Source organism: Miniopterus schreibersii, assembly GCF_964146895.1.
Source record: "Miniopterus schreibersii genome assembly, chromosome: 22".
Taxonomy (NCBI): Eukaryota; Metazoa; Chordata; class Mammalia; order Chiroptera; family Miniopteridae; genus Miniopterus; species Miniopterus schreibersii.
Window position 1 is genome coordinate 976,339 of NC_138124.1, and position 27,380 is coordinate 1,003,718.

At 55.9% G+C, this 27,380-nt stretch overlaps 1 protein-coding gene across 1 annotated transcript in view; it reads left to right on the forward strand.

Annotated features, from left to right (window-relative positions):
- Positions 1–27,380, forward strand: part of ATP10A (ATPase phospholipid transporting 10A (putative)) — a gene marked incomplete at its 5' end in the record, with an annotated part of 86,129 nt that overhangs the window by 19,327 nt on the left and 39,422 nt on the right. Inside the window, one exon of the mRNA XM_081124546.1 lies at positions 16,350–16,554. Coding sequence (XP_080980672.1) covers positions 16,350–16,554 — 205 coding nt within the window. The remainder of the gene's footprint in view (positions 1–16,349; positions 16,555–27,380) is intronic.

A 27,380-nucleotide genomic window follows, 5' to 3' on the forward strand; every position in this document is an offset into this window, starting at 1 on the left:
CCAACGTCTTGAGGGCGTTGCTGCCCCCGGGGCTGACCCTGACTACCTACGACATCTATGCAGCTACCCTCTGGGCTGGGCAGTGTCCCTGATGCTGACGGTGGCCCACCACTGGGACCATCTAGAACGTGTTTCCCCTGGCCCCTATTTCTGGTGGCTTTAGGGTACTAATGTGTTGTCACTAATCCGGCGAAGTAGCACTGCCCCTTAAGGTGCTGACAAGGTCACCTGTCACCCCTGCTGGACAATACGGATGCTGAAACACAAACGTGGCCACGTAGCTACAAGATCTCAGATCCGGGCGTCATCCCCTTTCCTCCGCTTAGCTTCCAGGCCTCATTGATGGCGCCTGGGTCCCTGCAGCCCCTCGCCTTCCCGTCTTGCCTGATTGATTGCTACCTGCGCAGTGGTCGCCCGCCGAGTCCCGGTTCTGGAACTTTCTATGGGAGGCTTTTCCGTCAGACCCCGGCCGTCTGTGCCTCAAGCGTCCCGCCCGGGGCTGTGTGCGGGGTGTCCAGACTGCGACACAAGCGTGCCTGTTGCAGGCAGGTACCAGGTAAAGGCTGTTGGACGTGTTATCTGGGTCTGGCGTGGCTCCTGTTATCTTTGGCCGTCTTTCGTCGTGTATTTTTAACTTTTGCAAAACAGTCGTGTGCCCAGAGCCCTCTGGCATCTCTGCACTCCGCTCTGGAAACATCGAACAATTAAACGCTTCAGTGTCCGCTCCCTGCATATCCTTGGATTTAAAGGAACCGTAAAATGAGGGGGCAGGGGGGTGGTCTGCCTAGAACCGCCTGCGAGGAGCTGCGGACGCTGAGCGGTGTGGCCACGGGAGACCCTAAGGGTCAGGCTGACGGCTCACCTGAGCCTTCCTCCCGGCTCCGTCATCTGGAGGACCAGGTGACCAGGGACTGGAAAGCTAGGGACACTGACTCTCATCTCCCCCCCGTTTGCTCTTCAGTGGCCAAAAAGCTGCTCGATCAGCCGGCAGGAGCGGGGGAGGCTCATTCGTTTGACAGAAATACGGGAGTCGAGGTGAAAGTCATGGTCGCTAGAGAAAAACACGCGTCTGCCCTTCTGTTACGTCTGGGGACGGATGAATTACGGTTGGAACAAGGGACACGTATGTGGGGAGGAGAGAAATGTGTTAGGGCGGCTATTTCGTGGGGGACGTGGCACGAATGAGAAGCCACTTGTTCGCCGGCCGGCCGAGAGGACGTTTAAATACTCAGAAACCTAAGCATATACGTCCCTTTTTATAGGCAAAAGGAAAGAAACCATTATTTGTACAGTTGATCCTGGAAAATATATGGAGTTTGTGTGATGCTGTTTTAAATGCCGTCTTTTAAAGGTTAACCTTCTGAATCAGAGACTCGCCGTGGTCGGCGGCTCGCCGTTGCCTCGTCTCAGAGCAGGGAGGGCCTTTTGTAATAATTGAGGCAAACGTCTTGGGGAAACTATTCGAAACAAACAGCACGTGCGCCTCCCACCTTTGGTTCTAAAATACCTTTTCTCCGTCGCTTGCTGTGTGGGGATGACAGGCCTTTTTTTTTTTTAATTTCATTTTAGGTAAAGGGAGAAACATGTTTTCACGAAGCGGATGGTGACGTGTTTGGTAGAGACGGGGGCGGGGAAGGAAAGTAGCCCGGCCGTTGTTGTTGTGATAATAATTCTCGCTGGAGGATATTTTTTCCCTTGATTTTTAGAGAGAGTAGAAGGGGGGGGGGGGAGAGACAGACAGACAGACATTGATGAGAGGGAGACCCATCGATTGGTTGCCTCCCTCACACGCCCCGACCAGGGCCGGGGCTCGAATCTGCAACCCAGGCACGTGCCCTTGACTGGGAATCGAACCCAAGACCCTGCGGCGAGCAGGCCGACGCTCTAACCACTGAGCCACACCGGCCAGGACTCCCAAGACCTTGGCTTTAGCTCAGCGAGACCTATGCTGGGATTCCCGCCTCCAGAATTATAAGATCCGTGTGGTGGGAAGCCTCAGAATTTAGGGTGACCTGTGGCAGCACCCACAGAAATAGGTTTAAGATTCTCGCCATCTGGCTCAGACCGTGCACGTGGCTCTCGGCCCAGAGCGTCCTCCCGGACACTGGTCATCGTGGCGTCTCCGTGTTCGGAGAGGAAAGCCCAGCCCGTGCCCGCGGTGCTGAGACAGCCTGCTGTGGGGACCGGCAGAGCCAGCATTTCCACGGCCCGCTCTGCCCGGTTTCTGTTCTAAGAAGAAAAGCATGCAGACGGAGACTTCCCTAATAAGGTCTTGGTCCAAAAGCAACATTTTCCTGCCTCAGAACAGGCGGATCGCTGAGAAAGCCTCTCCGGTGAACAAGGATGGCTTTGTGCACGGTCCTGGACGGCAGCGGACCGCATGCCCGTCACGGGGCGCGCGGGGTCCCCGCGCTGGTGTGAGTCACAGACTCGGCCCTTCCCTTGCCGGCCCGGGAGGCTGCAGCCTTCGGCCCGGGCCCGGGGCCAGCTGCGCCCCACCCCGCTGGGTGGCTGTCAGAGGGGCGAGTTAATAACGGGATTTGCTGCTACACGGCTGCTGTGTTCTGTCGGACGTGTTGGGGTTCACAGGTTAGCACAGGGGCGTGTCCCCGGGGAACCGTGGTGCTTTCCTGCCCAGTGGTGGGACAGACCCGTAGTTCTTTGCCGGAGTAAAAATTTTACCAAAAGGAGCAAAATTGAGGCCGGGGGGAGTGGGCGGTGAAGGGTGACAGGCGTCGGCTGCCCAGAGGGGACAGGGGTCAACATCCCTGGGCTGAGGGATCGCACCCGAGATGGGCCCACAGCAGCCCAAGACCATCAGCGACCAGCACTGCGCCCGCCCCGCCCCGTGAGGCAGGCACTGCCACGTTACCCCGCTGTGCAGATGGGGACGCTAAGGCTCCAGGGCGTGACTGGCTGCGTAGCGTCTAACCCGAGGGTCTGTCCCCCGCCTGGGCGCCTTCGTTCAGCTCACCTGTCTCATGCGTGTGCCCAGGTGGCCCCGAGTGGCACCAGATGCCCCTGCTGGCTGTGTGTGGCGTCCTGCCTCGGGGCTGCTGGCTCAGCGGCCCCCTCGAATCCCAGTAGGCAGCCCGGCCGGAGTGGCTCAGTTGGTTGAGGGTCGTTCCAAGCACCAAAAGGTTGTGGGTTCGAATCCCGGTCCGGGGCAGCCAGCGATCGTTTCTCTCTCACGTCGATGTCTCTCTCCCTTCCCCTCTCCCATCCTCTCTCGAACCATGTCCTAAAATGAAATATTTTTTAAAAGTCCCGGGGTGCACACCCGCTGTGGGTTGGACACACGGGCTGAGGCCCCAAAGGCGCTCCCCCCGGGGGGGACAGTGCACGGACCGCCCTCCTCCCCCCATAGGGCTTTCTTTTTTCCAAGTTAGTCACCTCGGAGGAAACCCAGAGTCACTCACCAGACCCTGCGCCGCGTGGCTGACGCTCTAAATGGGCCGCGTTGGGACAGTGCCGTCACCTACGTCACGACACCCGGGGGGTGTCCATGCGCAGGTTTCACTCCACGCGTCTCCAGTGTCACCACGTGGGTGGCAAAATACGACGGAAAATGAAAATGCAGTGAGACTGGATGGTTAAAACGGTTCCCGCGAGGATGGATTTAGAAGTTGGGCGGGTTTTATGGGACGGCGGGAAGCCTCAGACAGGCGGCCGGTGACCCGTCCACGCTGCGCTGACCTGGGCTTGGCTTGCGTCACGGAGCCACCTCATCGGGGTGTCCCTGTTCGGGGACACGCCCTGCGATTCCAAGGAGGGGCCGGTGGTCAGAGTGGTCCAGAGGCTCCCACGGGATCAGCCACGACCCCCGATCTGGAGAGCGTCCTTTGGTTCCGTGTTTGCGTGTCCCCTGGTTCCCCCGACGGCCACCACGAGGCACGTCATCAGGAGGAGAAAAACCCCTTCTCTCCCTCTGATTTGAATCTTGTCGTTGTTGGGCTTCCATCCCGTGTCCCCGGCCTTTCTGTAGGACACACGGGCCACAGTGGGCAGCCTGACCCCCCCCCCGGTGCATTCTGAGGGTCGCCGTGATTTCAGGTGCCCACCTTGTCACCCCCCTTTCTGCAGCACCTGAGGTGGTGTCTGGGGCCTTCGGGGTGCCCATCCCGGTGACAGAGGGACCGTGGGCCACTGGGTGGCACCTGTGCCCCTTCTCCCCCGGGATCCCTGCGCCCCCACAGCTAGTCCAGGTTCCTGAGGCACAGGGCACTCCTGTGACTGACGCCATGAGAGCCTGTATTTGCGTCCAGGATACTCTGATTATTTGGCTGTGGGGTCCGGTCCTCCCTCCCAGGGTAGGGCTGTCCCCACCCGAAGAGGGTCCGGTGTCGGGGAGATGGAGGAGCCTATTAGTAGGTCATTAGAGGCAGAGAAGGGGGCAGCCGGGGACCTCTCTGCCCGTCGACCAAGCCCCACCCCAGGCCGTGGCCCAGACGCACTCCCCGGGGTCCGTCTCACGGCCTGAAGCGTACACCCAGGTAGGTGATAGCCGCAGATGTCACAGTTCACCACTGTTCTCAGAAAACCCGCTGGGGTGACAACGATCTCTGTGTGACTCAGGTCCGGTGGCGTCCCCAGAGGTCATGACCTGGAGCGGAACCTGGCCAGGGGCAGGTCAGGCGGCACATCTGTCCCCTGCCCTGTGGACAGAAGGGCACAGAGCCCAGCCCTGGCCCCAGGAGGGAAGATGGGTGCTGAGTAGCTGTCCCCAGGGTGGGGGACCCTGACGACCGGCTCACCCTCCAGGGGCATTTGTCTATCACGGGAGAGTCCGTGATTTAAATGACAAATCCCAGCACAAAATGGAGAATCTAGAGAGAGACCGGAGTTCGAAGGACACGGGGCCCCTGGAAGGTGTCCAGCGAGGGTTGGGGGGAAGCAGCAGCCACCACCATGCTGGCCTCGGTCCCCCCACCCCGGGGTGGGGGCAGCCTTTCCTCACACCCCTGAGGATCCCGAGTACCCAGGGCCTGTGCCTGGTGAGTCCTGTTCCGAAAGTCACGTTCCCCACTCGCTAAAGTTTCCACAGCCGCCCGAGGCGCCAAAGGCCTCTCCAAGGCGAGTTCGAATTACGACTGCCGCCACCTTCTGCCCAGGGACACGCTGTCCTGCAGCCCCGTTGGCCCATCCCAGGGGACGCCAGGCCGGCTCCAGGCAGAGGACACCAGTCCGGGCCATACGTGGCTCTGGCCGCGCCCAGGGTGCCCGCCTGTGGGTGGATCCATTACTCCGGGGGGTGTCCCCTGGTGGAAGGATGTCACAGTAGAAAGAGGGGCCACTGCTCTGTGACAACTGTCAGCTCCCAGTGTGCATAGGAACAAAGAGGCGTCTTCCACGCTCCCTGGTGGCACCGGCTGCAGGGACCTCCGGCCTGTGTGCCCACAGGGTCCCGACAGACCCACGGCTCCGGACACTCAGCTGCTATTTATTGGCTCAGAAACCAGCTGCTTGCACAGGTCGGATTTCTCCCACTGGGTTTCCCGCGCACGACTCCAGAGCCGAGGAATAAGATGTCGAAGGAGCTCTTTTCACGCAGTTTAGTGGGGGTACCCCCTGGGGCAATAAATCCTGCTTTTGCTAATAATAGTGACGAGGGTAATAACATTTCACTTGAAGTGAAATCAGGACTCTACGTCGGCGGTGTTGAGATTGTTGGAAACATACGCAGAAACCCAGGGACAGTCCGGCTGGGGTGGCTCAGCGGTTGAGCATCGACCTAGGATCCAGGAGGTCGCGGTTCAGTCGCCGTCAGGGCACAGGCCCGGGTTGCGGGCCCCTCGACCCCCAGTCAGGGGCGTGCAGGAGGCAGCCGATCAATGACTCTCATCACTGATGTTTCTCTCTCTCTCCCTCTCCCTTCCTCTCTCTGAAATCAATAAAGACATATTTTTAAAAAATAATAATAAAAAATAAAATGGGACCAGAGGTGACAGGGCTGTGCAGGCCTCCCCACAGTGGGCCATGTGTGCCCCTGTGTGACAGTCACCTGGGGCATCCAGCCTCGTGGGGGGGCCCGGCTGAACCCCCGGCTGATTTGGTTCCTCTGACGTGGTTCACTTTCTATCTTTGTATGTTTGGGGGGCAACGAAGACACGTAACTGGCTCGATTTCCCAAAGAAGAAGAAAAAAAATGTGTGTGTTGGGTTTTCCCCCCTAAATAGAGGCAAGAACACCTCTGATGTCGCCATTCCCGTTTCTCGGCGTTTTCCCTGAATCCGCCGCCGGAAGCGCGAGCGGTTTGGGGCCTTCCTCCCGCGCCTGGTTCGGGAGCGGCTCTGCTGACCTCTGCCCGGGAGTCTTTGGGCATCGACTCAACCCACCCTGACCCTCAGCGTCTTCGGCCTTAACTTAGGAATCCCGCCACCCCCTGGGGACGCTGCGAAGACGTGATGGAAACAGCGACGGCTGTGTCTCCCCGTATTCGTGCCCACGGAGGAAAGCAGAGAGCTCGTTGTGTGTCCCGACTGCAGCCTTGCTGATGGTTCTCAGAAAACCGTTGGGCGAAAGCCCTTTTCCTGCTCTCGCTGCTTTCCTGGAGGACCGTGGCCCTTGAGTCCTGAGCCGTGAGTTCCCACGGCCTCCGGCGTCACCACAGGAGCTACGGCGGAAGGCGCTGTGTAGCCACAGCCTGGTTTGAGCCAGATATTTTGTCGCCCGAGGGTATTTTTTCCGTTGGTTTTTAGAGCGAGTGGAAGGGAAGGAGAGAGAGAGAAACATCAATGGGAGAGAGACCCATCAATTGGTTGCCTCCCCCGCAGGCCCTAACGGGGGACCAAACCTACAACCAGGGTACTTGTCCTTGACCTGAGTCAAACCCGGGACCCTTCAGCCCGTGGGCCAGCGCGCCGATCGCTGAGCCACGCCGGCCAGGGCTGACCCGGGTTTGAACATTCCTGCTACTCCAGGGGCGCCACCCTCGGGCAGTGCAGGGTCGGCCTCCCCTGTGGGTAGGAACGCAGGTGCCGTCCTGGCTCCCCGTCCCCTCAGAATGTAGGACACAGAGGGGCCTGCTCATCAGCGAAGCCTGTCACCTCCCCGGTTCTGATCAGAGGGAGCAGGGGCCCCCGGGAGACAGCGGGCTGGGTGTGAACCCTTCCACCTCCAGCCCCACGCTCCAGAGCTGAGTGGCTGCCCCTGGGCTCTCTGGGCATCTGGAGAAAGCCTTGGGTTTCGTCTGGGACCCTAGAGAGCATTGGTGCAGAGCCCCCACCCATGGGCCACAGGCGCTTGGAGAACAGCATCCGAGAGCCATGGGGTGAGGGGTGTCCCACAAAGCATGGCATCTAGGAAATTAGCCTGGGCCTGCAGGATCCCCAGGCCTCCCTGGGGAAGGTGGACACCGGTGCATGGAAAGGGGACCATTCTGGTCCCAGGGGTGCTTTTTGATCACCTCTGATGCTGGGGGAGACTTCAAGCTCCCCACTCTCTTGGGGGATTGAGGGGGACCTCACTTTCCATAGGAGAGGACCTGCCCTCATTTCAGAAAGCCGGGCAGAGCTCACACGTGCTGACCAGGACAAGTGACCGTTTCCTCCGAGGGACCTGGCCTCTGGGGGAGGAAGGCGGTTTGAGCAGAGAAAAAGCAGCTGCTAAGGAGACTGACCACAGGGAGGAGAGGCGCTGACAGCCCTGCAGGGAGCCCTGAGCACCAGAGAGGAAGCGGGGACCTGTTGGCCACTGAAAATAGGAACAAAAACTGTATGAAACGTCGGGACGCAGTAAGAGGGGCCCGGAACCTTCCCAAAGAAAACGGCCACGTCGCAGGAATGTAAACGGGTGCAGCCACTGTGGAGAACCACCTGGAGGGGCCTCAGAAAATTAAGAATGGAGCTGCCCTATGGCCCAGCCACCCCTCTTCTGGGCATCGGCCCCCGACATTTGAAAACATTTCCTTGCAAAGATACATGTCCCCCTGTGTTCATCTCAGCGTCGCTAAGACATGGAAACAGCCGAAGTGTCCTTCAGTGGGTGTTTGGATAAAGAAGAAGCGGCACATGTATTCGATGGAATACTACTCAGCCCTAAAAAAGGGTGAAATACTGCCGTTTGCGACAAGCAGCCGCTGTCGCTTGCAAAAACAAGGGAGAAATTAGAGCGTCTTGGGAAAAATTAGTAACACAGGACCTGTCCGAGGGTTAGGGCCTCACCCGTAGGCGTGTGGATCAGACGTGTAAGCATGTTTGGTGAGGTCATACCAAGCAAATTCATGGTGGAGAAATTACCTTGGAGACTCTAAGGGTGCCCCCAAGACGTTTCCCTGCTTTGTGAATGGGCATTATTGTCGAGGTGACGACCCAGGCCCCTCGTCTGGAGGTCCACCAGGGTTTGTGGAGAGTGTTCCCTCTGATCATGCACTAGAGGTGGATGATTTGTCCCCCAAAATTATGTTAAAAATCACGAAAAGCCCAGCCGGCGTGGCTCAGTTGGTTGCCCATTCGATTCCTGGTTGGCACATGCCCGGGTTGTGGGCTCAGTCCCCAGTAGGGGGCATGCAGAAGGCAGCCGATCAGTGTCTCATTAATGTTTCTCTCCCTCTCCCTTTCTCTCTCTGAAATCAATAAAACATATATGTGTATTTATATATATGTGTATATATATAAATATATATATATATATTTTTTTTTATTTTTTTTTTTTCTCACCAAAGGATACTTTTTACATTGCTTTTCAAAGAGAGTGAAAGAGGAAGAGAGAGAGAGAGAAACATCAATGTGAGAGACACACGTCAATTCGTTGTCTCCTGCACGTGCCCTGCCTGGGTCGGGGTCATGCCTGCAACCAGGGTGTGTGCCCTTGACCAGAATCGAACCTGAGAGACCCTTCAGTCCAAGGGCCGGTGCTCTAACCACTGGGCAAACGAGCTAGGGCAATAAAACATTAAAAAAAAAATTTTTTTTTAATCACAAAGAGATTTTTTCTTTTTTAAAATAAATCTTTATTGATTTCAGAGAGAGGAAAGGAGAGCGAGAGATAGAAACATCAATGATGAGAGAGTCATTGGCCGAGCCCACAACCCGGGCCTGTGCCCTGACCGGGAATCGAACCCTGATCGCCTGGATCCTAGGTCGACGCTCAACCGCGGAGCCCCGCCCGGCCGGGCTCACAAAGAGATTTCTAAATTGTCTTGCTGTTGGGAATCCTTTTGCTCTCCCGGGCTAGTCCGTCCTGGGGAAACTCACTCTCGGGGTGCGCGGTGCGTGCTGTGTTGATAACCGTGTGGTCCCAGGGGAAGCAGCGTGGGCTGGTGAACCTGGACCACGTGCTGAAGAAGCCAGGGCCCTGGGGAGGGTCCTGCCAGGACCGTGCGCAGCCCCCCGTGACTCCCCGCGGATGGATCGGCGTTTTCCATCGTCTGGCTCCTCTCGGCAGCCTCCTGCCTGCACCATGTGCTTTCCACACCCATCAGGGCCATTTCCAGAGCGCGGGGAGCTTTTAGGAGACCCCTGAAATGGAAAGCGTCTCGGAAAAAGTGCACTTTACGATCGTGGTGTCAAGCCCCGGATCTCGGGCCGCTTGGCTGTGCTGAGCTCCACCCAGAACGGTCGCTCGCTGTCCTCCCGCCGCCTGGACTCCCGGCCTTGGCTTCAGCGGCCGTGAGCGTGTGTCAGCGGAGACAGATGTTTCGGTTTAGGGCTGGAAAGGAGACGCTCTGGGCGTTTCTCAACATATTTGGGTCAAGTTCGTGCTGCACATCCTGCCGTTTCTCATTCGGCGTTGAGCCCTCCCCCGCGTGGTTTTTAAAAATATGCTGGCCCTGTAAACGTGCCCTTTGTGTGTGTGTGAATCCCCGCTCGAGGATATTTTTTTCCATTGATTTTTAGAGCGAGCGGAAGGGAAGAGGAGAGAGAGAAACATCGATGTGAGAGACGCGTTGATCTGCCTTCCGCTCCCACCCCAACCGGGCTTGGGGATCGAGCCTGCAACCCGGGTTCGAATCTAAACCGTGACCCTTTGGTGCTTGGGCTGACACTCCAACCACTGAACCACCCCGGCCAGGGCATAAATGTGCACTTTATTTTTATTATTTTTTTAAATATGTCTTTATTGATTTCAGGGAGAAGAAAGGAGAGGGAGAGAGAGGGAGAGATAGAAACGTCAATGATGAGAGTCATTGACCGAGCCCTGACCGGGAATCGAACCCGGATCGCCTGGATCCCAGGTCGATGCTCAACCGCTGAGCCACTCCCCGCTGGACATAAATGTGCACTTTAAAAAAGTCCCTTTTCCAGAATGATGCTCCTGGATGCTTTCAAGCAGCGGTTCCCCAACCTGGGGCAGTGGGGCTCCCCAGGGGGCCCCTGTTTGGCTGGGCTGCAGGCGTCTCCCGTGTGGGCCCGGCGATGCTCCCCGATGGACACAGGCCCTCCAGGACGAAGAATGACCTGGCCGAGCTGCCGGTCCTGCCCAGGTGGAGAAAGCCTGCCTTAGAGCTGGTCTCTGCCTGGTGTGTGATGAGTGTGTATTAAATTGGGGCTCATTTTAGAGTTTTCAAGGGTCTCTTTCGAGGGCTGTGAGAATGTTCCCCGTCTCTGCCTCCCTGTCTGTGTCTCTCTCTCTCTCTCTGCCCCTGGCCACACCCTCCTCCATTTGTGCACAATCTGGAAAATAAATTCCATGAAGCGTGTTCTCACCCCCTGGCACCGATGACTGTTCCGCGAGATTCTTGGCCGCCTCGCCCTGCACCTCCCATCTGGGGTTGGCCTCGCCGGGCCCTGGTTTCCCGTCGGTCTGTTTGCTGAGACAGGCGCTGTGCAGGCCCCCGTCGTGGGCCGAAAGCGCGCTCCCGCCCGACGGGGCCTGGGGGTCTCAGGCCGCGTGGTCTGCAGGTTGGGCTGTGTCTCCCCCACGCCTTCCCTCTGTTCTGCGGGCCTTGCTAGGTCCCTTGCCTTTGAGCCTCTGGGGGAAAAGGGCCTGTGTTCCGCTGTCCTGTGCGTGACGCACGAGGCCCCCAGAGGCTTCTGGCCACCTCTGTCTCTGCTGGGTCAGTGCATGGAACACGGTTTTAGCGGGAAGGTGCCTGGCTTTCCTGGGGCGAGTTTCACCGGCAGGAAAGGGGGTAAACCGACCGGTAGGCCAGCAGCAGGCGAGGTTTGGAAGAGAGCGTCTCTTTGCAGGGGTTACTTGTCCGAGCCGGTGAAATAGCGTAGAATGGCCCTGACCCTGTAATATCGTATTTTTCTTTTTTTTTCTTTTTTTAGCTTTACCCAAGGATATTTTTTTCATTGCTATTCAAAAAGAGTGGAAGGGAGGGGGAGAGAGAGAGAAACATCGATGTGAGAGACACGTAGATTGGTTGCCTCCTGCATGCGCCCCGATCGAGCCTGCAACTGAGGTACGTGCCCTTGGCTGGAATTGAACCCAGGACCCTTCAGTCCAAGGGCTGAAGCTCTGACCACTGAGCGAACGGGCCAGGGCTCATCTCATTTTCTGTAGGGCTGCACGTGAAGCCCCACCCATGGGTGACAGTTAGACCATCTTTCTAAGAAAACAAGAATCGCAGCCGTCGCTTTAACCCCAAACCGCAGCTCAGATGTAAGATGTAAGGTGCTGTTCAGTCAGCCCCGTGCCGCTGGGTGACTGGGACGCGTCGGGAGACACGTGTCCTTGGGTGATCCCGTCGCTGTGCGAACAGCAGGCCGGCACCTACGCCCAGCGGGGTGGGACGGTCACTGCACACCCGGGACGCAGCGTGGGGTTCAATCAGCGCAGGAGAAAATGGCGCGATCGGGACGCGTGGTGGGCAGGCGATGCGTGTGGCCGCTGTTCAGAGCAAACGTTTCTTTTTTTTTTAAATACATCTTTATTGATTTCAAAGAGGAAAGGAGAGGGAGAGAGAGATAGAAACATCCATGATGAGAGAGTCATGGATCGAGCCCGCAACCCGGGCATGTGCCCTGACCGGGAATCGAACCCCGATCGCCTGGATCCTAGGTCGACGCTCAACCGCTGAGCCACGCCCGGCCGGGCAAGAGTGTATTAATTTTTTATTGATTTGAGGGAGAGAGAGAGAAACCGATCGGTCGCCTCCCACAGCACCCCAGCTGGGGATCAAACCTGCAACCTGGGCATGTGCCCTGACCGGGAATCGAACCTGCATCCCTTTGATGTGCGGGATGGTGCTCCGACCAACTGAGCCACACCAGCCAGGGCCTTATGACTGTATTTCTGAGTTTATTCGTCAAATTCAAACACCCACGTCAAAAAATACAGTGGGGAAAGTCATGCACACAAAAAACAGAGGGAAGACAAAAACAGAGGCCCGAGTGGCCCTGTGGATTGTCTGGTGCCCACGGAGAGTGGGAAGGGCCCCTGGGGCTTCACTGTGGACAGTGCCTGCAGGTGGAGACTAGAGAGGTGCTCAGGCCCCCACGTGCCAACCAGGGACCCAGGGTGCTGGAGTTGAGGCCCCTGAGCCCTCTCCTGCGTCGCCTCTTACTGAGCTTGAATTATTAACTCGGTGAGACCATGCGTGTCCCGGGGCTGTGACCCTCAAGGAGAAACCGGCCAGATGTGAAGCTTCGTCACGATCGATCATTCCAGAGCCGCCCTCTCTGCACTGTTTATACATATTTCCCGGAGGAGGGATTTTTGAGAAAGGCTGGGCAGCTTTCTGCAGAAGTGGCCTGTGGAAATGTTTGAAAACGGGCCAGTTGGCCCATGGGCTCGCTTCCAGAAGTGTCCGTGTGCCCTGCCCACGCTGGGAGCACCTCTCTGAGCTACCGGGTCACCCCGAAGCCACAGAATTAACGGCTGTCCTGCTCCAGGGACCACCCCAGAGGGAATCCCGAGGGCCTGAGGCCTGGGGCAGGTGGTGTCACTATTGCAGCTCGGGGTCCCAGCCGCAGGCGCTCTCGTTGAGCTCACGGCTGACTTAGGGCGCGTTTCCCAGTCTGTAGCAGAAACCACACTTGGATGACTTCTGACCTTGGGCATGGCTCCCGCAGTTTGCACACGGCCGGCGTTTGGGCAGCTGGACTGAGGTTGGTGGTTCTGTGTCTGTGGCGAACGGCGTGGGCCTGGGCCTCCCTGCCTCCCACCCTTGTTCAGGCGCAGCCGTGTTATGTTCAGACCACAGCGGCTTCTAGGATGCGTGACTTCAAAGGGAAAAAATGAAGCGTTTTTTTACTTTGAATTTGCAGCACTGACCTCCTCTGGGCCACGGATCAGATGTGCTTTCAAAACCGGCATCGTGGTCCCGAGTCCGACAGGCTCGGTCCCCACTGTGCGCTTCCTGGTGTGTGACTTGGGACAGATGGGGGTCTCCGTGTCAGCGTCCACCTCAGTACGTGGGAACGTGGCGTCTGTGTGTATGAGGGACCCGCCGGGATACAGGAGGTCGACGCTCTGCACAGGCGGGTCCACAGTGCGGCCTCCGGGAAGCTGCACTTTCTGCTCTGCTGTTATTATTATTATATATTTTTTAATATATCTTTATTGATTTCAGAGAGAGGAAAGGAGAGGGAGAGAGAGAGACGGAAACATCAGTGATGAGAGAGTCATTGATCGGCTGCAGCCTGCAACCCGGGCATGTGCCCTGACCAGGAATCGAACCCCGATCGCCTGGATCCTAGGTCGACGCTCAACCGCTGAGCCCCGCCCGGCCGGGTGACATGATGAATTTAAGGGATCTGAAAATTCTGTTTATTGCTTGTCTGTCAGTAAAACGTGTCACCTTCCTCCCGACGTTTCCTTCTCTTACACCCCTGCATTGTGTTGTTTCGGACGAAAAAGGCTCAGATGAGAACCGCAAAGCTTAACGTGACCAGTTGTAAAATGTGGTTCACGCGTTTTCCCAGAAGAACAAAGCTGATCATAGAAGCTTCCCTTTGGCCTAAGAACAGACCTTAAAAATTTTTTTTCTCTGTGTCACAAAATCACACGTGTCTCCCAGTGACCTCTGAACTCTTGAATCGACTTTCAGCGTCGAGACTCTTCAGGATTCCTGCCAATCAGGTGTCATTTCTGCGGAGGGACCCTCGGCCCTATTTGCAATATTTGTGCCATAGCCCATATTTCCAGACTGCACACTTTCAGGGTTCCTCCCTTTTATTTTTTTATTTTATTTTTATTTTTTAGAGAAAGAGGAAGGAAAAGGGAGGGAGAAACATCGATGAGATAGAAACATCGATTGGCTGCTTCCTGCACACCCCTTATTGGGGATCAAGCCCAAAACCCAGCTATGTGCCCTGCCCGGGAATCGAACCAGCAGCCTTTTGGTGCGCTGGGCTACGCTCAACAAGGGACACCAGCCAGGGCTGGTGGTTCACATTTTAATGCATTATTCAGACCCTGTGATGAGCTTCCACTCTGTGGGGAGAGAAACACATCTGGGTTTTAATGTCCTTTCCCGGTAATGTGGTTTTTCCCAGGTGTGCGTGTTACAAAGCAGAGAGCCAGTAGGCTGTTTGCTGCGCGCTGGGGAAGACCGAGCTCTGTGCAGAAAACGGAAATGCTGTGTCGTTCTCTTGCTGTGTAATAAATCTCCACAAACTCAGCAGTTAAAAATAGAGAGAGAGAGAGGAAGGATGTGTTATCCGTGTTCCTGGGCTCAGGAGTCCAGGTGCAGTTGGCTGGCGTCTGCCTGGGCCCTCACCCGGCTGCAGTCAAGGGTTCGGCCAGGACTGTGGTCTCCTGAGGCTCAGATCTTGTTTGAGGCTCCTTCAAGGTCTTGGTGGGATTCAGGTCCAGTGGTGGTCGGACCATGCCACGTGCTCTCGCTGGTTGATCGCCAGGGGCCCGCTCTTAGCATCTGGCCCTGGCCATGTGGCGCCTGCACTGTCCTCTGGCACCTGCAGTGTCTGACTTCCTGTCTCTGACCTTAGGCCCAGGTTGATGGGGCTGCTGTGGCTCCGTCAGGCCTACCTGGTGGTCTCCCTGTTCATTGTCTGCTAGTCCACCAATTAGCCACCTTTGTCACACTGCAGGACTGACCCCCACCATGCACAGCCCCCACCTCACTCAGGGCTGGCAGGGGCGTGAAACCATGGCTGGGGATCTCAGGCCACCTCAGAGTCAGCTTTCACTTGGGGTGGCACCTGTCCTTAGGAGGAATATCACATGGGCAACTAAACAGTGTAGCTTCCTCACTTTTCTGTGAACAAACCCATAGCATTGAAGACTGGAATGATTTTCAATCTTGACACTGTAAAAATCACAACCCATGCATCTCAGGAGAAGCCTATGGTTCGTGGAGGAGTCGGGCATCTGGGGTTAGAACTTGGAGTTCGCAGGGAGGCCTCGGGGTGGTTACACTCCAGAGACTTCTCTGGAAAGAGGAAGGGTCACTTGTCCTGTCCACCCCAAACTGTATCCACAATGACCCAAGGAAGTGGAAAGCACTCACGTCACTTACTGCTGGGTATAAAAATCCAGAGAGCGTGTTGGTACCTTAGGAGGCCCATGTGTGTGTTGTCTGGGATTCAGCTCTGTCTCCCATCATGCTTTTCTGTGTGTAGATGTGTGGAACATGCCTGGTGCAATGATCCTGTGCCCCCCATTCCTCTGCTGCCCATCACCCTCTCCCTGGGAGCCCATCCTTCCAGCCGGAGCCGTGTGCCATGAAGTTCTACCGTCAAGGTGCCAGCAGGGCTGGTGTCTCCGGAGCCTCTCTCCTTGGCCTGGCCGTCTCCTCACTGTGACTTCCCGTGGTCTTCCCTCTGCATGCCGCCTCCCTGTGTCTCTTCCTCTTCGTCAAAGGACACCACTCATATTGGCTTAGGGCCCCACCCTAAGGCCTCATTTCCCCTTCTTTAAAAACCCTACTTCCAAATGCAGTTTGCTGGGGAAAAAATAAATAGAATACCCTCCCCATGAAATGGAGGGCTACCTATATATGTGTTATATGTAATATATATAATGCGTTATACATAATAATTATATTGGCATAATTGTTTCATTACATATAGTCAAGTATAATTTTTTTTGAAAGTATACAAGTTCAAGACTATTACTTTACTCTTTTTTTATTCTTAATCCTGACCCAGAGATACGTTTTTATTGATTTGAGAGAGAGAGAGAGAGAAACGTGGATGGGAGAGAGGAAACATTGATTGGTTGCCTCCCATACATGCCCTGACCTGGGATCGAACCCACAACCTAGGTATGTGCCCTGACGGGGAATTGAACCCTCAACCTTTCTGGTGTACAGATGACACTCCAACCAGCTGCGCCACCAGCCGGGGCTGAGAATGTTCTTTTTAAAGCATTTTCTCTTATGGAAACGTTCAGCATACTGGAAAGCAGGCAGAATTGTTCACTCAGCTCCATGTGCCCGTCACCCGGACTCGACCACCGTCGACCTCGGGCCCGTCTGCTAACAACAGTCTCTTTCCCAGGGAAGAAAAGCAGTACGTGGACCGATTCTGGAAAGAGATTCGCGTGGGAGACTTCGTGCGTCTCCGCTGCAATGAGATCATCCCTGCGGACATTCTGCTGCTGTCCTCCAGCGACCCCGACGGGCTGTGCCACATCGAGACCGCCAACCTGGACGGAGAGACCAACCTGAAGCGGCGGCAGGTGGTCCGCGGCTTCTCGGAGCTCGTAAGTGACCGGGGCTCCCAGGGCATCCACGTGCTGGTCCTCAGGGTGTCAGAGCGTCCCCCCCTCCATCAGGCCAAGCTGCTTTTCCTAGCAGATGGAGGCGGGACTGAGGGTCAGAGTGGACCCCTGACCCAGTGTTCATGATTCCAATGTCCGCTGTTCACTTTTGAGCTTCTCAGGCCGGTATTTGGGGTCGCTTTAAAGTTACAAGGAGCACTTTGGACAGCTGACTGCCGACACTTGCCCAGCTGCTGCTCTCATGGCGGCCTGTTCCCAGCATGTGGCTCCTCGGGTGTTTCTGAGTTCAGCATCAAGCCATCTGTCACTGCGTTCGGTGACAGCCAGCGTCAGCCACAGCTCAGAAAAGCACAGTCCCTGGAGATAGAGGAGGAAGGGAACTGAGCTCTGACCACCTGCACTCGCTAACCGCCTTGTGGCCGCAAAATTCAAACCTTGTCAGGGTTTCTAGCCATCTGTCCTTGCTCCCTCACCCCCCCGGGTCTGTGCAGGATGCCGGGGAGCAAACTCCAGGAGCAGGAGCCCTGGGGGATCAGGAAGTGTCCGGAAGGGACACGGTCTGGTCGTCACTTGTGCTCCCAGCACCCGCTCTGCCCTGTCTCCGTGTACTGAAGGAAGCGTAAGAAATGCCCAAGGCAGCCCTGGCCTGTGGGCGCAGTGGTTAGAGCGTCAGCCTGCGCACCGAAGGGTCCTGGGTTCGATTCCTAGTCAAGGGCATGTACCTGGGTTGCAGGTTCATTCCTCTGCTGCGGGAGGCAACCAATCGATGCATCTTTCACATCAATGTCTCTCTTTCCGACCCCCTTCCTCTCTCTAAAAGTTTCTGGAAAAAAAATATCCTCGGGGGATGATAAAAAAAAGACATGCCCAAGGCAGTGAGCTTTTGTGGTTCGGGAAGGATGTCCCCGGGGACCTCCTATGTGTCAGTCGGTGTCCCCCCTGGGAATTCTCCCCTCTGCCATGAGCCTGTCCATGAGCTCCCACTGGAGAGCCAGGCCCTGGAATCGAGACCAGGTGGCATCTCTGCAGCAGGGGCCTGGTCTGTAGCTTGGGGGTGTCATCAGGACACTGCCGGCCTTTGGGGCAAGTGTCCCTCAGGCAGGCGCGCTTGGGGGCTGGCGTCCCTGCCTCCCGCTCGTGAGTGTGCATGCAGCTTGGTCACCCGGGCGGCCAGAGCGCCCCTACGCACTCACTCCCGCGGCCAGCGTCCCGCCCGCGAGGCTGGTGGGAATTTCTGAGCTGTCGCTCCCCGGCCTCCTTGCGTGTGCTCGGGCTCAGCCCTACCACCTGGCTTCCCCTTGGGCCCCCACTCGCTCCCACCAGTTTCCTCATTTTTCACCTTCCGTGTGCTAAGTAGGTTTGTGAGCTGCCTCAGGTCTTTCTCGGAATGAGCCGAAGATGCAAAAAATTTTAAGTTATGGTTTTTTTTAACGGGTCCCAACCCTCCCAGGGTAGGGGAGCTGGTGCAAGTGTGTGTAGGGGACCCCCCCAGGCCAAGCGCAGGCGGCCTCCAGCTTCTGCGTCGACTGCGCTCCAGGGCTTGGTGATGAACTTGGGCTCCCTGTTCGCCGCCCCCCCCACCCCCGGGCCTGCATGTCGCATGTTCTCCGAAGGTCGGCCTCACTCCCGGGTTTCCTCGCGAGTCCCCAGAACCCACAGGTGCCAACTCCTGTCCGGGACACAGATCGGGGTGCAGACCAGCCTGGAATCGGCAAGGAGACTATCACCCGCTCAGTTCTCGTGGTCTCGGCCCAGGGTCGGTGGGAAACAGTGGGACGCACAGGCGTGCATAGGGGACTATTGTCACATACATGAACACGTGTAAATACGTCACGGGTGACACTGCACACCGTGGGAGGATCGGGGGACGTGTCAGAACTGGAGGTCCGAGGGTGCTTGTTCGGAGTAAGGTCTCGGGGAGGCCACCCAGGTGTCTCCCTGGTCACCTCTCAACAATAATTCCTTGTTTCATATCGTCTCTTTTTTTTTTTAAATTACCCGAGGCTATTTTTCCATTGCCTTTAGATCAAGTGGATCATGTGAGAGAGACACATTCATTGGTTGCCTCCCACGTGCACCCCGACCAGGGCTGGGGAGCGAACCTGCAGCCCAGGTACGTGCCCTTGACCGGGAATCGAACCCGCGACCCTTTCATGTGCGGGCCGACTCTAACCACTGAGCCACACCGGCCAGGGCCGTATCATTTTATTCACCAGCTGAACAGTAATATCTAAAAGCCTTCCCTGCCCACGTTTCCACCCAAACCGCTGGATCCCGTCAAAGCTCAGTGATGCTTTATGGAGACGCTGTTTGAAAGTCGAACCTTAAAAGCTCCAGGAGGGCTGCGGACAGACGCGTCCTGCGTCACCTCCTTCGGGCCCCATGGGTGCTCGAGGAAGTCCGTGCAGTTGAGCTGTCACTGGGTCAAAACGGTCAACATGAACAACCAAAGCTCTTCCGATTTTAAAAAAATATATTATCGGCGCCCAAATTCTTCGGTACGCACGCACGTTCTAGTCCCTGGTGCCGGTGTATTTTTTTCACTTTGTGTTTTTTTTTCCCCTCATTCCCTAAATGTCCAAAGCCATTTCTCTGGTACGCCTTCATTCATTATTATTCCGAAATATATCATTATTATTAAATATATGAAAATAGAGAGAGGAAATCCCCGGCTCCTAAAGCCCAGCCGCTGGAAGACCAGGTCCGGACCGCGGTGTGTCGGCGTCAGGAGCGTCAGTCCTCACGCTCAGGCGTCTCTTCCTCGGGACGGTCAGCGGATGTCGCAGGCGGGGGCAGAGCTGGTTCCTGTCGCCCTCAGCGCCCCGCGTGGCCGCCCCGATGAGGGGTCCGTGGGAACCAACGGGAACTTAGACGCGGTCTGTAAAACCTAGGTGACGAACGAGAGAGAAACCGCCCGTGAGGCCTTCAGGGCCGGTCGAATGGAGAGAATTCTGGGGGCGGCGGGCAGTAAGGGCTGAAGCGGGCTCTGCAGAAGGCAGGCAGGGCCATGCCCTGGGGCTGCGCCGGCTCCAAGGGCAGAGCCCCCCGGGTCCAGGCTGGGCTCACAGGGTGGCAGGGAGGCCACAGGGCTGTGCCGGCCAGCAGTGGGCCCCATGGGGTGCAGGGAAGCCACCCTCAGGGAGGTGCCAGGCTGGGGGCCTTGCGGGATGTCAGGGCAGCTGCTGGTCCCCGGGCACCACTGGAGCTGGGCACTAGGTCTAGATCCCACCCTCTGCACGTGGCACTGGACAAAGGCCGGGTCACGTCGTGGCTTCTGGAGTCCTTGAGGAAATTAACTGTGCCCGGGTGTCCCTGTTCTGCACAAACCCAGCTGGGCCATGCAGTGAGGAATCAACACCCCCACCCCACCCTACCCACCCCACCCCACCTGACCCTACCCCACCCATCCCACCCTACCCACCCCACCCCACCTGACCCTACCCCACCCATCCCACCCTACCCACCCCACCCCACCTGACCCTACCCCACCCATCCCACCCTATCCCACCCCACCCACCCCTCCCAACCCTACCCCATCCACCCCACCCTACCCACCCCACCCCACCTGACCCTACCCCACCCATCCCACCCTATCCCACCCCACCCACCCCACCCATCCCACCCTATCCCACCCCACCCACCCCACCCGACCCTACCCCACCCACCCCACCCTACCCACCCCTCCCAACCCTACCCCACCCACCCCACCCATCCCACCCTATCCCACCCCACCCACCCCACCCAACCCTACCCCATCCACCCCACCGTACCCACCCCTCCCAACCCTACCCCACCCACCCCACCCTACCCACCCTATCCCCCCCACCCTACCCACCCCAGCCCTCCCCTGGAAGCCTGGGCCCCTTCCTCCTGCCGCGTCCCTGTAGCGCCCTCTACTGATGAGGCCGAGCGGATCTTCTCTCCTCACCCCGTCTGTTTCCAGAGGCCTTTCTGAGGCCCTGGTCCTGCAGGTCAGGGAGGCTCCAGAGGAGGGGTTGAGTCCGGAAGGGGTGGGGAGGGTCTGGGTGCCAGGTATTTTAGGCAGCGACAGAGGTCAGAAGGTGCGTCCAAGGTGGAAATGGGATTGTATTTCACGAAGCGCATTGGACAGACCGCACAGAATTGCGGGGCTAGAGGCGGGAAGGCGGCCCGTCCAGCCCCCCCCCCCCCAAGGTCAAGGTCAAGGCCGACGGCTCCAGGAACCTAAACCACCCACCCTCTGGCCTCTGCAAAGGAAACATAGACATGGGGACTTCAGAATGAACTTGATTTAAAAGTTGGATTCAAACTGGCATTAACCGAGAAGTAGGAGAGGCCCCCCCGGGCCCCCCCTGCACCAGGGTGGAGACGGGAGCCAGTTCTGGGTTCTGTCACCTCCTGAGACGGCGGGGAGGGGGTCCCCCAGCACCCGGGTCTCCCCCGGGGCAACGCACGTCCACTCAGCCCTGCCCTGTGCTCGGCCGCTGCCGGGGTAGAAGTTTCTAGTTCATCTAACATCCGCACAGTCATTTCTGCGGAGTCAGGAGCTCCCTGGGCAGAGAATTTTACATAAAAATCAATTTTTTCGGAGACCCGTTTTTGTGATGTTTTATACTTTCAACACATATTAAGCTCAGACCTCCTGTGCTTCGAACACGAGGCGATTCCTGCACCCAAGGGTTTGCTTTTCTCCCCCTTAAGCTTTTCGGGTTGTTAGCCTTTAATTAAATTAGCTCCACTCCGGGCTGTGGGATTGAAGGAAGAAGCGATTTATCTTCTCACAAGAAAACAAAAGCAGCCGGAGGGGCTGTGGCCGTCGGATGGCCCAGGATGGAGCCTTCCCAGAAATGTCACGGTCACTCCTTTACCCGTTGACGTTTGGGCACCGAGCCCGTAATTTATACCGAGGGCATTTGCACTGTCCGGTTTAACAATCGCGTACTTTCACTGGGGGTTGTTGGCTGTGTCACAGGGAAGCCTGAGAAAGAAAATGACTTGGAGGACTTGGAAAGTCTGTATTTAGACACAGATTTTCGTTCCGGCAGGTGGTTAGGTGGGTAGTGCGGTTACCTGAGGGCCACCGTGCGTTTCAAGGTCAACTGTGTTTGCTTCGTGGGGAGTGTAGGTTTGGTGGTGTAATCAGATTTTTATTTTTTTTTTTGGTGTCTAACCCTGGCGACTTGGCCTCAGATGCTTTTCCTTGAACCTGTGGAACAGCAGAGAAGTGTTTTCAGGGGTAAAGCTTCTGAAAGCCGCCGAGGGCCACGAGCTCGAGGGTGTCAAGCTAAACCGAAGTATTTATCCAACAGCGTTTTCTTGCAGTATGTGGAAGCTTGGGAATTGTTCGTGTGCGTTTCATTTCGTGTATTTTGCATGGTTGAAAGTGATTTTTTTTTATTTTTATTTTTAAATATATCTTTATTGATTTCAGAGAGAGGAAAGGAGAGGGAGAGAGAGAAACATCAATGATGAGAGTCATTGATCAGCTGCAGCCTGCAACCCGGGCATGTGCCCTGACCGGGAATCGAACCCCGATCGCCTGGATCCTAGGTCGACGCTCAACCGCTGAGCCACGCCCGGCCGGGCGAAAGTGATTTTTTTTTTAATCTTCACCCAAAGACATGTTTATTGATTGAGAGAGAGAGAGAGAAAAACCTCAATCAGTTGCCTCCTGTGTGGGCCCCAGCTGGAATCGAACACACGACCTAGGCCTGTGCCCTGACCGGGAATCAAACCCCGAACCCTTTGGCAGACGGGGCGATGTTCCAACCAACTGAGCCACCCAGCCAGGGCAAAGGGGTCATTTTTTTTTTTTTTTTTTTTTTTTTCCCCTAAGAAAAAAACAGTTTTTTGTTCTATTTATGGTGGTGTGCGATGTGAAAGGCTATTTTTGTCTTTGTATTTTTCTTTTTTTTTTTTAAAGAGTTTAATCGGGTCCTTGGGGAAAAAAAGGGACATCTGTAATATTTTAAACAATAATAAAATTTTAAAAAAAAAGTTTAATCAACTTCCAACTTTTCTAAATGTAGTTGAATGGCATCAGCAGTTGCAAAGGGTTTGAGGCTGTGTGTGCGTGTGGCTGCACACGCGTGTGTAAGTATGACCGAGACGCGAAAGGAAGCGAAATGATTCTGCTTTATAAAGTTATCACTTTTTTTTTTTTTAATATATCTTTATTGATCTCAGAGAGAGGAAAGGAGAGGGAGAGAGAGAGAGAAACATCAATGATGAGAGAGTCATGGATCGGCTGCAACCCGGGCCTGTGCCCTGACCGGGAATCGAACCCCGATCGCCTGGATCCTAGGTCGACGCTCAACCGCTGAGCCGCGCCCGGCCGGGCGAAAGTTATCACTTCCTATAACCTTTCCATGTAGGCAAGGATAACTGTGTGTCCCCAGGCTAACCTGGAGTTTTCAGTCTGGTTATTGAGCGCCTACTGTGTGCCCTGTGATAATTGAGCACCTACTGTGTGCCTCATGCATCAGGTGACACGGTCCAGCCTGTGCGCAGGGGACGGTGGGACACTTCGCCCCTTAACAGGGTGCCTGCGCCTTGTGTGTTTTTATCCCGCTTGTGAGCGGAGCCGCCAACAAGAGCAAGTGTCCCCGTTTCCAGGAGGCAGCACATCGGCCCTCACTCGGGGTTAGTGTTGCTGGGAGAGTCTCTCGTCCACGAGTGGGAGACACGGAGGCAGAGGTCCGTGTCCGCGTTTGCGTGATCGTGGTGTGGTGTTTAACCAAAACCAGACCTCACGAGGGAATCGGCCCGCGAGGGAAGCAAACGTCAGTAAACACTGCGACACTCTGGGACGTGGGTGAAGCCCTGCTTCCTGGTGAGTCTAAATTTTAACCCCAAATTAGGATAAAAACGATTGAAATAGCCTCGGGATTTTTTTCACCATTGCTAATGACTAATTCGGGTTGCAAAAGAGGCGGAGGAAGTGGCTTAATTTTTGCACCGAACCGGGACAAGCCTGGAAGCAGATTTCTTTAGTTTGTGGGTTGTCAGTAGTCACTTATAAGAACTGGGCCAGCCCCGGCTGGCGTAGCTCAGTGGTTAGAGCACCGGCCTGCGCACCGAAGGGTCGCGGGTTCGATTCCTGCTCAAGGGCACGTCCCTGGGTTGCAGGTTTGCTCCCCAGCCGGATCAGGGCACGTGTGCGAGGCAGCCAATCGCTGTAACTCTCTCACATTGACGTTCCTGTCTCCCTCTCGCTCCGCCTCCCTCCCTCCCTTCTACTCTCTGAAGATCAACAGAGAGATTTGTTAATTCTCAGGTGAGAATTAACGAAAAAGTAATTATTGAAAGAGAATCGGGCCAAAGCTTAAAAATCATTCTTTGTCGCATACGCCCACACAAGACTTCGCCAACGGAAATGCCTAGGCGTGACTCGTGTCTTTGAGAAAAAAGTAAAAATACTTCTCCCTCACCTGCGATGACTGACTTTTCAACAGCTGCATCTGCCATTGGCTTAAAAAATAAAATAAATAAAATAAAATAAAATAAAATGAAAAAATAATAAAATAAAATAAAATAATAAAATAAATAAAATAAAATAAATTAAAATAAAATAAAATAAAATAGGCCGGCCGGGCGTGGCTCAGCAGTTGAGCGTCGACCTAGGATCCAGGCGATCGGGGTTCGATTCCCGGTCAGGGCACGTGCCCAAGTTGTGGGCTGCAGCCGATCAATGACTCTCTCATCATTGATGTTTCTCTCTCTCTCTCCCCCTCTCCTTTCCTCTCTCTGAAATCAATAAAAATATATTTTTAAAAAATAAATAAATAAAATAAATAAATAAAAAAATTTAAAAAGCCAAGCCCGGCCGGTGTGGCTCAGTGGTTGAGCTTCGACACGTGAACCAGGAGGTCAGTTAGGTGCCCGGGTCGCAGGCTCGATCCCCAGCAGGGCCCGTGCAGGAGGCAGCTGATGGATCATTGATGTTTCTATCTCTCTTTGAAATCAGTAAAAACATATTTTTAAAAATTATGTTTAAAAAAAAAAAAGTTGGATGCTGACAGCAGCCAACTTCAAAGGCTTACGGGTTGGGGTTTGTTTTGGATGGAACTTCAAATAGTCGGTTTGCTCAGCCGGCCTTTAGCAAGCGCGTTGGAGCCTTGACCGCCAGGCAGGAAGTGTGTGAGGACAGACCCTGGGAGGTGGACACCCCCACCTCGGCCCAGTGACACCAGCACTGCCCGTGGGGACCTGCTCGGGGTGATGGGACGCTTTGGACGTGAGGGCCAGCGAGGGAGCGTCGGAGCTGGCGACGGCGGCCCAGAGGACGCAGGGCTCGGAGCGATGCTGGGAGCCAGCCCCCGGCGGCCGCGTGGATCCTGAGACGGGACTGAGCGGCCACCAGCGGGAGCCGGGCCATCTGCTGTCACCCGGGCTCTCCAGTCGCTAACATTCCCGAGACAAACAAGCCGGTGAGAAATGAACGATCTAGAACGAACAGGACACCGAGTCCCCATGAACGTGATTTATTTCAAGAATTCCATGCGCAAGCAACTTCGGGCTTGTGAAAGCAAAGCCCTCGCTCGGGGCAGATTAATTTTGCTCGGGGATGAACCCGGCACAGATGGAGGAGGGATTATTTTCCTGCAGAAATAAGCTGCTCTTTCCGAAAAGGTGCAAGGCGCCTCGGAGAAGTCAGACGGCGCCGTCCTGACTATAGGACGGGGGACTCGCTGAGCAGGTGTGCTCCGCGGCTCTGCAAGAATCATGCAAAAGATAAAGAGCTGGGAAAACTAGGGCACACAGGGAATTTATTTTATTTTTTATTTTTTATTTTATTTTTTTATTTTTTTTGTTGTTAATGTATTTGTTAATATATTCCATTGATTTCTTTTTTTTTCTTTTTGGCGGGGGAGAGAGAGAAACATTGACGTGAGAGAAACACACCGATTGGCCGCCTCCCGCATGTGCCTCAACTCAGGCCGGGGATCGAACCTGCACCCCAGGCGCGTGCCCTTGAGCGGGACTCGAACCCGTGACCCTTTGGTGTGCAGGCCGGTGCTCTAACCACGGAGCCACGCCGGCGGGGTGAAGTTGGCGGATCTGACGTTAGTGTGGGTGCACTAGCTTTCTGTTCCTTTCCCCCAGATGCATCTCTTTTGTCTTTTCACATTGCAGGGTTTTTTTGGTATCTGTACGTTTTCGGCATATTTCTTATAAACGTCACGTGTCTATTCCCTGTGACCGTCTTTATAATTTCGTTAATAGATTCTGCTGGGTTTACTCTACGTGTCGTTATTGGAAAGTTGGAGCTTCCATCTTCGACCTGGTCCCCCCCGTCTGTCCTTTCTAGACCTCGGTTGGATGATTTCTGACCTTCTGAAGCGTCTCCGACAGCTCTGGGACAGTTTCCATTGCCTGGTCGCCCGTTTCTCTTTGCCCTCGGCTGGAGGCTTGGTCCGAGTTCCCTGTCCTTCCGTAGCGCGGGGCGGTTTTCCTTCTGCATCTGAGCCCGTCTGGCCTGCAGAGGCCACAGTCCCGCTGCCCTCGTAGCCTCATTCGTTCTCCGGGTGCCGAGGTGTCCCCGCCGGCCTCTCTTCTTTATTTCCTTGGTCCTGATTTTCCTCTCGCACCAGCACCTGGCTTCCCCTGCGTCGGCCCCCCGGGGACCCGTCCTCAGGGGCCACTTCGCCGTAAGGGTACCGGGGCTCCAGCTCCCTTCCACGCGCCTGCTGAGAAGAGGTCGCTGTTTCTCTCCGTGGTTTCCAGGGAGCGACAGATTCGCACTCGCGGCCCTGTCTGGCTCCTGCCGTCGAGGGTGGACGAGGGGCCAGGTGGCCGTGGCCTTGAACCAGGCGGGTCGGCGCGGGTCAGCTCAGCTCAGCAGCGCTGCTTCGGCACGTTTCCCGCTCGGCTCCGGCCTACGTGAGGCACAGACCTTCTGGAAAGGGCCGTTTTAAAGAACAGCTCGCGTTTAGGATTTGAAGTCGGTTTTGTAGAAATCAGGTCTTACTTTGGGGCCTGAGCCGGCCCTTGGGTTCCCTTCCACACCTGCGCCCAGGGGAAACAGGGCTCGGCTGGCAGTCGGGGCCCAGGGCAGAGCGAATTCAGGCTCCAGCCCTGCGCTCTGAGCCTTTGAGTTGTGCCACCGGCTAAGCGACAGCCGCAGGGCGTTTTGGCTGGAAGGGAGGCAAAGGATGGGAGGAAAGGGCAGGCTGGCTTTTTTCATTTTCCAGGTCAAGTTTAAGGAGAAAACGTGTTCGTTTGGCAGGCGAATCTGCAATTAGGAAAAGACGGCCACCCAGACACCCTCTGATCGGTTTTTCCTATGAGCCGTCAAGGGCCTGGGGCTCCCAGACGCCTCCTGCCGGGCCCGCCGAGGCCCTGACACCTGGACCGGGGTGTCCATCCGCCTCGTTTCCCTGGAGATGGTGACACCGTTGGGGTGGCTGTCCCCTCACGGACACCGTCATGTGCTGTGTTACGTGCAATCCCAGCTCCGTCCCGGCCTGCTGTGCACACCTACTTGCACATCCAGGACACGCTAAATAACACACCTGCACCTGCCGTGACCGTAAATAGTTACTTAGACGGGTTCTGTGACCCTTTCTCTTCTGTGTCTATTTGCATGGGGCCTAAACTCCCAGGTGGCGCTGAATTCGCGAAACCAGAGAAAAGATACTTGGATTTAAGGCTCCTACGTTTGACGCCTGCCGCCGTCTGAACCAAAACACCACCCCCCCCCCCCCCCGGTCTCATTCGGGTTTTTATTTATCTGGTCAGTACCGTGAGCCAGGGGACCCTGTGGTCCCAAGGCAGTGTCTTTCCCATTTCAGGTGAACTGATCGACGGTATAGATTTGGCCAAGGAGC